Source organism: Mercenaria mercenaria, chromosome 6, assembly GCF_021730395.1.
Source record: "Mercenaria mercenaria strain notata chromosome 6, MADL_Memer_1, whole genome shotgun sequence".
Taxonomy (NCBI): Eukaryota; Metazoa; Mollusca; class Bivalvia; order Venerida; family Veneridae; genus Mercenaria; species Mercenaria mercenaria.
The window spans coordinates 10854528-10866643 of NC_069366.1; the positions used below are offsets into that span (position 1 = coordinate 10854528).

Here is a 12116-nt window from a genome sequence, read left to right on the forward strand (position 1 = left end):
TCGAGCTTATGGAGAAGACCTCTATGCCAAATTCGATCAAAAGCTTTGGAGATATCGCAAAAGACTACACGGACTTCTTTCCCTTCGTCTAGAGCTTGACAGAATGTATTGTATATGGATACTAATTGGTTTGTTGTTGAATTATTAGGTACAAATCCAGACTGAAGAGAAGAAATTGTGTTATTCTGTAAGAAGAAATTGAATACTCGCTTCTGAATATTTTTTTCTAGTGCCTTGCTTATTGTGCTAAGTAATGATATTGGTCTGTAATTTGAAACTAATTGAGGGTCATTCTTTTTAAAAACAGCACTGACATGTGCTAGTTTCCATTGTGATGGTACTCTGCCGTTGCTTAGTGATTTGTTGAAAAGTTTGCAAAGTGGTTGTGACAGTTGGTGCGATAGTTCCTTTAGAATTCTATTATTTACATTGCCCGGCCCAGAAGCTTTTCCAATTGATAATGAATTTAATGTAGTAGTTATTTCATCTTCTGTTATTGTGATTGATCTGAGTTGCGGATGATTTGATACGTTATGTATGTATGGCAGTGCTTTGTTAGTGTCATTTAAGATACTCAATAGGTAAGAGCGTTGGTCTACGGATCTCGGGGTCGCGAGTTCGATCCTTGGGCGGGGCGTATGTTCTCCGTGACTATTTGATAAACGACATTGTGTCTGATATCATTAGTCCTCCACCTCTGATTCATGTGGGGAAGTTGGCAGTTACTTGCGGAGAACAGGTTTGTACTGGTACAGAATCCAGGAACGCTGGTTAGGTTAACTGCCCGCCGTTACATGACTGAAATACTGTTGAAAAACGGCGTTAAACCCAAAACAAACAAACAAACAAACAAACATTTAAGATAGTTTGTGATTGGAAGAAGTTATTTAATATGTTAGCCTTTTCTGTGTCAGAGGTGATAAGATTACCATTGTGGTTCAGAGTTTGTACGTTTGTATTTGGCGTTGTTGGTGCAATGAATTTTTTAAAGATTTTCCAGTAGTCTGTTATTTTAAGGTTTTCATTTTTTAGTTGATCTGACAGTTTTTGTGAGAGCTGTGATTTTGCGTTTCTGAGTAGCAGGGTTGTTTTATTACGTAGTTGTTTGTACTTGAGCCAATGTTGTTCATTTTGCGTTTGTTTTGCTTTGTCATATGCCCGTTTTCTTTTTCTGATGTATTTGCGTAACTATGTCGTTGTGCATCCATGGCGGATCTGTTTGTCTTATTGTGGCTATTTTGTTAGGTATATGCTTTTTTGAAATAGATAGTATGTGTTCAGTCAGATTGTGTGCGTGTGTATCAATGTCATGGTGTTTAATAATTAAAACATAATATGTTTTAAAGCTACATTAACAAGAAAGATAATTGTATTCAATATTTTTTATAAGGAATTACGACAAAAAGCAAGATATAAGCTAGTTTAAACATCTCTGTTGCCATGGTTACTTTAAACTTTAAGAAAAATAGGGTACCATGTAAAGTGCTTGGTATTTTGCTTATAATATTACCCAAATATTCCATGTTGGTCATTAACAGAATGGCACTGAAGCCGTCGAAAAATCCCGTTTTTATACATAGTTGTTTAAAAATGAGAGAAAATGCGTTACCATGGAAACACGAGTCTCGCGACATATACATTTTAAGTTTATATTAGAAAGCTAACGCGCATACTAGTAAAATTATCAAGTATGCAGACTTCTACGGATATCAATGAAACTTAAATACACTGAAAAGTGTTAAATATCCGTATTTTCCTTCTTTTTTCAATATAAAATACCTTTGGAGGATCATGTTCTTCAAACCTGGATAAAAATTGAACTTGAAGGGACAGAGATAAACGAAATTGAGATTGTAGCAGTTGAAACATCATATTAAACGAAATACAAAAAATTGCTGCAGTTCAACTAATTTGAATTTACCCTGGTAACAAGGTAACCTACCTCCTTAAGTTTGAATCAAACCCATTCATTAACAACGAGATATAGTGAAAAAGCTTTAAAATTAAACTGAAATATAAGAGGACGAACATGTGAAAGAATTACTTTAAGTCAGAATTAAATGTATTAAGTTGTTGTTGTTGTTGTTGTTTTAACGTCGCACCGACACATTATAGGTTATATGGCGACTTTCCAGCTTTAATGGTGGAGGAAGACCCCAGGTGCCCCTCCGTGCATTATTTCATCACGAGCGGGCACCTGGGTAGAACCACCGACCTTCCGTAAGCCAGCTGGATGGCATCCTCATAAATGTATTAAGTAATAGCAAAGATATAGTGAAAGTGCAACAAAATAAATCTGAAATTCTTTGTACAAAGGGACATGATTCATGAAATATTGATGCAAGAGTTATGCCAAGTGTGTCATATGTGGTGGATGAATATGTGGAACAACTAGTTTAAGTTTGTATCAAATCCGTTTAGTAATAACAGACAGATAGTGAAAATACATCAGAACTTACACATGAAATGTTAAGTAAAAAGGGGGATATATGCTCCTGGTGTCAAAATATATTGAGTGATGATGTAGAACAATTGTTTTAAGACTGAATCAAATCCCTTTTGTTATAACAGAGATAGTGAAAATGCATCAAACTAACCTAATATTCTAAGAAAAAAGGGGACATAATTCTTGAATAATTAGTGCCACAGTTATGGAACTTGAGTCATATGATGTGGGTGATAATGTGGAACAATTATTATAAGTCTGAGGAAAAACTGAGAATGAGCGAAAGTGCACCAAAACTTAACCTGACATTCTAAGTAAAAAGGGGAATAATTCATGAAATAATGGTGTGAATGTAACTGCCCTTGTGCCAAATGATGTGGGTGATAACGAAGAATAAGTATCTTAAGTTTAAGCAAATTCATCAAGTAATTACAGAGAAAATGCATGAAAACTTTAACAAAGGTGTGGACACGGAAGGACGCGGCCGAAGCCGACGCTGGGTTGAGTAGGATAGCTCTCCATATATTTTGAATAGTCGAGATAAAACCATTTGAACTAACCAGTAAGTTTTCAGAACCACATGCATGTGTGCCTGTAATCAACACAGTCATGTTTTGAGAATGAACCCATATCAACCATTATGGAATACTTTCCAAAGGGGTGATTAATAAGGTAACTCAGTTTAAGGTTTAGTAAATTTGCTAATAAAAACATGAAGGTGATAAGAATATCGACAATTCATAATATTTCTTATCTTAAACTAGATTGTGTTGTAAAAAAGGATAAAAATGATAAAACTGGAAATAAACTGGTAAAATCAAGCAATATAACCTTAACAGCATGTTTTCCTTTGAATACTAAACAAAATTTGCATAAAAAACTGAACGCATAAAAATTACTTTAATACTTTATACTTAATGAGTATACATGCATAAAAACGTCTGTCCTTGGAAGAGGTTCCGAAAAAGTTCTTCAAATGTATCAATCTTCTAAACGACTGCAAAAATTGTATGAGTCTTGGATTACAGGGTCGACGAATGTTTACAAACACTGTTCTAAAAGAAAGATAGCTCAAACACACATTATAAGTAAAAATCACTTACTCATTACTTTGTTAAAGCGTACATGTAGATCTAAATACCGGTTCCTAAAGTAATGTACCCGGGGATATATCTCCCATGTGGAAAATACCCGCGGGTACTCTTCCACATCCATCTGAATCTGAAAGATATTCATAAAACAGTATCTAAATCTTAGATACCTAAATATACAACCGACATAATCCCTTGTTATAGCGAGCTCGAAGAGCAGGCCCGAAGGGCCTGCTCGAGAATCGAGCTTTACGGTAACGCAAGTATACTTTCACACTTGGTGATGGATTTGAAAAGTTTCGTCGGAAGTTTTAAAAAAGCGCACCCTAGCGGACTGGTGCTCACAGGAAGTACTTCTTTCCGGAGTGAATACAGAACTTCATTCAATTGCTAAAAATTATTCATCACTCAACAATAATGAAAGAATGATTTCCAGCTGTTTGAAAAAAGTTATATTTGCATTTAAAAGATCAAGCATCGGCCAGAAAATGGAAAAAATGTCATTAATAAGCAGAAAGAAACTGGAACGCGGTAATGACGTCACCGTGACACCGGCTTCCCATAAATTTTGCAACGTATGATATTCACTGTTATAGGCATGGTGACACTAAATGTAGACTTTTTCAAGTGAATAGGTTCTCCTGAATTCTTGTTCCTTTGTGACAAATAAATGATACATAATATTTTTAGCTAAATCCGATTTCTTTGAGCTCGCTTTGAGGCTTTGCCTTATTTCATATTATAGGTTATTGTACAGGCCTCATGTTCACAAAAATGTTCCGTCGACAGCAAATTTTACCAGAACTGAAAGATTAAATTCCATCTTTGCGGACAATCATTTCTGAATAATTTGTCCCTTGAAAATAGTCTCTAATGGTAAAGAACTGAAATACAATGTATGAAAAAAACGAGATCTGATTTGAATATTATAAGAATGATCTTAGATTACCATCACTGCTAAAGTACTTTTAAGGTATTGGACCCCTAATAGTAATGTTTAAAAAATGGCATTTGCTTGGTATATTCTTAAAGTTGACTATGTTTCACACTGTGTTGCAAATTTTAAACAACTTTTACTGTGCTGTTTTTTGTAAATTTTGTATAATTTATGGTATTTCCTCAAGCTCAAGTAGAGACAAATTTTAATGTGATGGCCACTATCTAAAATGTTTGCAGAGAATTCATTACAGCATTAATTTTGATAAAAGAAACATCAAACTATTGTTAAACAATTATAAAACATAAAATGAAACTGTAAAATCATTTTTTTCTAGGGTACCTCGAGTAAACAGATTTAATGAGACAGAATTCTAACTCCAACATTGAAAAGTTATGGTTGAATCCTGTTAGTCTGTTTTGGATTTTGCTCACTTCATTCAAAAATAACCTTGGGGCAGAAGTAAAACCTACCTGCATTTCTTTCACAATATGTAATCTAAAGAATGAAGGCAAAATAGAGAACTTTTACCGCACGTAACTCAGTATTTTTAAAGATGTCTAACTCCACCCCTCCTGATTCAGAGGTAAATTCGCTTTGAACAGCAAGAAATCGCTTATAAAATGAAAATTTTCCACTTTTGTACAATACATCCATAATTAGTCTTGAAAGAAGTAAAAACTTACTAGAAAAAAGGAAAATATAGAAAAAAAATTTTTGGTCCCAGTGGGGTTTGAACCTACGCCCCCCCTGAAAATTGCAGTCAAAGTAGGTTTATGGTAGGAATTGAATACTCTTCAAAAAGGAGGTACTCTGTTACGGGTCCAATACCTTAATTGCGATACATTATTTAAACCGCGTCAAACTGTTTTTAGTTTAGTACAGAGACACAAGTCAAAGGTTGGATTGTCTTGCCTTCGTATTCTACATTTAAACTACATTTACATATTATGGTAGGTAATCTATATACAAATTTACTATTAACCTACTTACGTCAGTTTAAACGGTAGGCCTACTTGCTCTACAAACAAAGATACTCGCATCTGGTCTGATTCACTCGCAGCTGGTTAACGGGTGTGTTTTATGTTCAATCAATATTCAATGACAATAAAACACCTCATTTCCTGTGTCCGTTCAGTGATTCACAACATCAACAGTTAATACATGTATATATAGCAAAATCAGTTATATAGCCTATTATAGGTCGCCAAGGTTAATCATTTCTATTTATACGATTGAAAACATGCAAAATACATTAAATACTGACTAAAAAGGAATATTAGAATGACCCTAACTACATGTAGTATACTATAATCTATATGATATGACAATGAGAAGGTATAGTAGAGCTACAAAAAGCCGAGTAATCTGTACAATTAGTAAAGATTTACTTACCTCCTAACGCAAACAGATATCAAATAACTAAAAATAACTCCTCGCTAATATTTTGGGATCCCAGTTAAAATGCGCGCGACACATTTTTTCCGATACTACGGGAGCGGACAGAGAAGGTCATACAGGGAAAATTTAAGATACGCGTTTAACGCTGGCAAATTTACATGTATACAGGTTTGGTGGCCGTTATTTAGGTTCTAATGAGTTAACTAGCATGAAATATTTTACGTTACTTAAAACATTGCATATTACACTAGACCTAAATTTCATACTTGACAAATATAAACAATTTCTACAGCATAAAAGAACATGTGTATGCGTATTTAAGTACTATGCATCAGGTTTAAAATAGTACACACTTATTTAAGAAATGATTTATAGCAAAGCCGTGTTTTAACTTAAACTATTTATGCACTATAGGCGGTTATACGTTTGTCGGGCGTAATAATTCACGAGGGCGCAGCCCGAGTGAAATTGTTTCTAACGACGTGTATAAAAAGTGTTCAAACACTGTTTTGCTATAAATTATTTCGATTTTTGATCAGATATGATGGAACTATTTCTTCGCGCATGCATGGCACCAAATGGTAGGTTTATACAAGCCAGGACCGGAAATGGTAATACTGTACATAGCGAGATGCCTATGTTTTTATTTGATTTAGTTGCCGCATACCTTAAGATTCGTACCTAAATTATTCGCTACACCTTTTCGATCCACCGATGAGCCGACATAATTCAACGTTATAGATGATAGACTTACACGAAGTAAACATTAATCTTTCATGAATTCTTAGAAAAGAGAAAGTTCTATCTACTAGTACGATAAATCAAATATATTATGGCGTTAATTATGGGAAATATACAAATAAAAGACTTACACACTTCGATGATCATTGTACTAAGGAGCTTGATTTCGTCATAATCATTGAGCGCTCATTAATTACAGTTGGATAAATTCTTATAAATACCAGGGCAGCGCCACGAAGAGAGGTCCAGATATTAGTTAAGTATGCCAAAATAAAATTTAGGCAAAATGACAGAGGCAGTATATAAAAATGACTATGACTTATGTAAAAACATATTATTTAACATCAAAAATGATCTATTTTCTATTTACAGTAACAATCAGGAGGTTAAATTCGTTTTTTTCTGGTTTTTCAGAAAAATCGGATTGACCTACTTGATTTGTAAACAACTTTAGGACAGCCAATCACGACAAAGCAGACAACGCGGTTTTAACCAATCAGCGTTGGCCTGCCAAAACCGTGGTTCGGCTGAAAAATGTAAACAAACAGAAGTTTTTCAATAAATTTAGGACTTTGCTGTCTCTGTCAGACTTATAAATATAGTTTTAAATATAAAATATGTTTTAATAATTAATATAGTATAAATTGGGGAAAACAAAAGGACTTGACACACTAAATGAGGTACATGAAAGAAGATACACATACAAAAATGAAGAAGTAAAATAAGTTAGTCTTTTCTTCTAACTGTAGTTTTTATAATAAATGTATGGGATTAAGTTCCCATCTTATTCACAGTCCACTGGAGGTCACTTTGACCTACTTTAGACTGAGAATTATGGTACACACTCTACACGTAGCCTATAAAGTGTTGTTAAATAATTGAAGCTATGCTCGCCCATATGGTCTTAACCGGTGGCGAGGGTAAACAAACTCAACACACACACGAAGAGATCAGAATCTGCCAAACTGCCGAGTGATTAACTTCGCTGAAAAATAAATAGTACACAATATTACCAAATACTATTAGGTTCTTGACCTCCTATCACAGTCTGAGTCATTACTTAAAACATTGCGTTTCGTTTAAGGACCACGACGATAGGAACTTGACATCTGGTTGTATTTTGGTAAGTCTTATGTATGGTATTCACCTCAGGAATTGTTTGTTGTGAATCACCGTACAACAAGATCCAATCCAAAAATTTTGAGTGCTCATCATCAGTTAAATTGAGATAGATTGATTCGCATTTATTATTTTATATTTAACCAATCATTTTAAAAATCATTTGTTTCAAAGCCCATAGTAAAACTCATACTATATTTTATATACTGAGCTAGGCCGTGCACGCTACAATACGTCTTGCGGAAGAGTTCTATTTGCGAATGGCGAATTGTTCTACAACTCATTATGTGGGTAAATTAATCAATATATATAGTTGTGCAATGTAACAGCGCTATTTCTGGATGCGTGCATCGTCGACGTGACGTCAACATAATATCGTTGCGATGAATTAAACATTTTCAAGAAAGCAACTTTACTTGTCTTACTGGAATTAATTCAGTTTTAGAAAAGCAGGTAAACTGATGACGCGCAACCTTTGTATGTGTATATGTACGTTTTATTCATAATGTCAATATAGGTTATAGAAAGGATGTACTCGTAATAGTTGTTAAAATGGAAATTTTAAGGGAAAACATTTGGAGTGCAATTCTGAACCCAACAAGCATTCGCGAAACGAAGATTTATGACAAACACTTAGTGTTAATGACTGCCAGCATGTCAAACTCTCTCTTAGGGTAAGCTGTCACGTAAGTATATTTCCTCCCACCTACAAAATAACTGACCAGTTACAGACTTGGCCTTGACAGTAAATAGGTACGAAAGTAGTAATTCGCAGGACATGCCTCCGTGGTTCACTCGAATGTAGTCCATATCAATATATAGTGCCATTTTCCCGCCCGGCAAAGGCCATTTTTATGCCTGATATCAGCTGGTGCTTGATTGTAAAGAGGAATGTCTGAGGAGGATTTTAAGCTACTACGTTATATGCTTCAAAAGTTGTGTCGAAGCTGTTTAGTAAAATGAAAGTGAAAGTATGTATCCCTGATGTCTACCTTGAAGTTCGCAATATAACGTGTCTCAGTGACGTGACTATGGTTCTATTGCATTGTGGTCAACTCCATACTTTTTTGGTATTTTTTGTTTGCCTAAAGACAGACCTTCAAGTCAAGGGTAGCCTCAAAAACATGTTATAAATTGTTGTTTTTGCGTAGAAAATAGTAGCGGGGGCATTCAATACCTTTCAACCTTTAGCCCTGCACATTCTGCACGACCATTACAAACCGGAAACATGCCAACGAGAGCAGAAAATAGTAAAAAGTTTGAAAAATAGGGAGGCAAAAGCTATAACTTTACAAAACTACAATATTCAAGTTTACAACAGTTTCATATACTTCTTATATAAAGTGAATCTGAACGGCAGTTATTCAAGTTACGCAGATTCATTAGATTTTTCATCATATTATTTACGAACCATATTTTTAAACACTAACAGAAAGACTTCTAGTATCTGTCAGGTCTGGGTTTCCTGTTTTACATCAACAGAAGATGAAAAAAGCTTAAGGTAGTTCTGTACGTTCGGATAAAAAAAACAAAAACAAAAAACAACCATTTACAATGTAGGAATAACGCATGTTTTTTCGTGTTAGAACGTCTGCAGAATCCCGAGGGATTGGTTGGTGCCCGAGCCCGTGGGATTCTACAAATGTTATAACACGAAATGAACATGCGCTAACGCTATTCTAGCATAAAACGCGTAAAAACTGATAAATTGAATATAATGTCACTCAATGTCTGAGTTGTTTTTTACGTTGACGTCATTTCGTTTTGAATTATCCGTTTTAGGGCCGAATGACGCTTACGTTTTGCCACTGAACGTGCATATATAAAAAGGTATTATAACAGCACGCGATCGCGAGAATCTCTGTTAATCTCTCCCGAAAAGTGACAAGAACAGCAGTTTTATGCTAGAATGTAGTATTTTATTAAAACTTGCTCGTGTGCTTTTTTGCTATACTGATTTCAAAAATTTATAATTCGAACAAGTTTTGTAATGGATGTCTACGGGAAATAGAACTGTTTCTGCAATGTAGATTTTAACGAAACTTTTCACTAAAACTTTTCAACGTCGGAAATATTTTTTCTTGCATACCAGACGGGGATTTCCAGTATTTTCTCCGGTGTTGGAAAACTCTATCTTACCTCCCGGGGAGTATGATTACTCTCGTACTGTAAATGACGTATTGCGAATTACATATATGAAGTAATTTAAAGTTTATTTCATAAAATGGAATTAAAATCCGATACCTTGATAGTCCCTCTTTGTTCCTTTTGTATATTTCTCGATTCAAAAAACGTAAGTTTGTTACAAATACATAACGTTACGCTGCAAGCGATAAAATAAAACCGGAACACTTTAAACATTGTTATTTGTCTTTGAAACGTCATGACGTCTTTCCTGTTTACAGACGTTGATTTCCCGCGCTTTGTTTAAATACGCTGCTGTAAGTAAACAGTTCTAAAAAGAAAGTAATTCGTTTGATTTTATTTTTACAGTTATTTCTTGAATGTGGTATGCAAGAAAAAGACTCTATCACTGGCTCTCGGGTAACTGTTTACGCGGTAACTCGGCTGAGCCTCGTTACCGCCTTAAACAGTTACCCTCGAGGCCGGATAATCCCATCTGCACCTACATCCAGTGAATGAATCTTATAATCTACATTATGGTAAAATAACATGTGTTGGTTCGTGTGCTTTCTTTTTTTTTTAGATATTAAATTAGTTTGCCTTTGAGTAAAGAGAGCTGATTTTAAGACATTAGAGAGTTTGAGATTTCAAACTTCGCCTTCCCCTTCAACGTCTCTCATATATATTTTGGGTAAAACGTCACCGACATGCGTGTATTTTATTTATACCACACGTTGCTACTAAAGTTTTCCATGTAATATCACGTAAGCCTAAGACTTCTCTTTATTACTATGCGAAATAAAAAGCTTAGTTTCAGGATTTCTGCTTATTAAATTATTTGATTATCCATATATAAAATTAGACTAAATTTGATGCAAAACACTATCAATAGGTATAAGAATAATGAAGTTTTGTTTGGCTAATGATTTTAACTAAATACATTGAATTGAACCTGGAAGTATGAAGTTATCAACTGATTTTGAGAAACTTTGAGATTTTGTTCAAACTTTAACTTCTACGGCATATTTCTGTCCTCAGGCGGTATCGATTATACCAGATGGGCCTTTTTGTCGTATGAAGTGAAGTTTTGAACGTCCGAAGATGTGATATCACGAAAGTCGAAACTTCATTCTTTTTACATCTACTCTGTCCACAAACTCGGCATCAAAGACTGAAATCTGGATGGAGGCACATGGCATGACAGTCATTTTACTTGAAAAATAAATAATTACGCGCGATTATCATTTGGTGGAACATTTTATTTTCACATCCAAATAAAATCAATCTGTTTCTGTCGGACACTTAATACGACAATTGCGTTTTGATTATAAACAAAATGGTACTAGTAAGACGGAAAATTGTTTTGAAGTGTCAGACAATTTCAGATCTATGATATCATGACGAGAGACGTTTCCTGTTAGCCGTATGGGATAACTCCGTTCTTTAAATGCACGGAACAAGAGCCTGGCAGAGGGACATTGTGGGTTAATTCCCCCGTTTGATTCTTACATTTTACAAAGAAAGTCGGTCTTGAAATTCGGTCTGACCCTACCCTACCCCTACCCCCCCCCCCGCCCCCCACTCACACCCCTTCCCCTCAGCCACCCTGAAATGGGTGACTCCCTCTTTAATGTTGGTGTCCCTCTAACCAAAAGTCCTCGATCCGCAGATCCTTTACTTATAAAATTGTATATTAAAATCATATTACGCTGTCTGAGAGTTTGGTATCATACAGAGTCATACAGAGTGACATTATCACTTTGATATGATCCTTATAGGTTATTAATTTTGTATGTGGATATATGCACGAGTTCTGCAGCGGTAATACTGCGCGACTTTAGGAGCGCAATATTGTCCGCGAAAGAACGAGTGCATGTATCCACATACAAAATTGATAACCTTTTTATTACACATCCACTATCAAATGATTAATTTATATCTAAATTATCGTTCTGTCACGAAAGACAGAAAAAAATACGGTAAAAATCTCCGAAAACGCAATAAACAAATCAAACTGACGCGCATTAATATTTTCCGCGAAAATGACGTCAACTTGTTGTCGCAACGTGCGCGTGGACGCCATGGACGTCACGCGATTCTTTCCATTACAACGTTAAGAAAACATTCCACGTCCTATATTAGTCCAACTCATGACGTAATTATAACATTCATTTCATTTCAGTCTGATAAATTACTACGTGTCAGTATCTAATAGGTCAGATTAATCAAAGTGTAAAAGTAAACAAAATGTTGCATA

General features: G+C 35.0%; 2 protein-coding genes across 3 annotated transcripts in view; both read right to left on the reverse strand.

The window, feature by feature from the left end:
• Positions 1–5856, reverse strand: part of LOC123549671 (uncharacterized) — a 29661-nt gene extending 23805 nt beyond the window's left edge. The window contains exons 1-2 of one of the 2 annotated variants that reach the window (XM_045337942.2): positions 5468–5856; positions 3550–3667 (exon numbers count right to left, since the gene is read on the reverse strand). In XM_045337942.2, coding sequence (XP_045193877.2) covers positions 3550–3661 — 112 coding nt within the window. In that variant the 5' untranslated portion in view covers positions 3662–3667; positions 5468–5856. Of the gene's footprint in view, positions 1–3549; positions 3668–5467 lie in introns of those variants that run through there. The other variant, XM_053545080.1, reaches the window with a different exon arrangement.
• The window catches only part of LOC123549678 (uncharacterized), a 226715-nt gene that overhangs the window by 207799 nt on the left and 6800 nt on the right, over positions 1–12116 (reverse strand). The window lies entirely within an intron of this gene.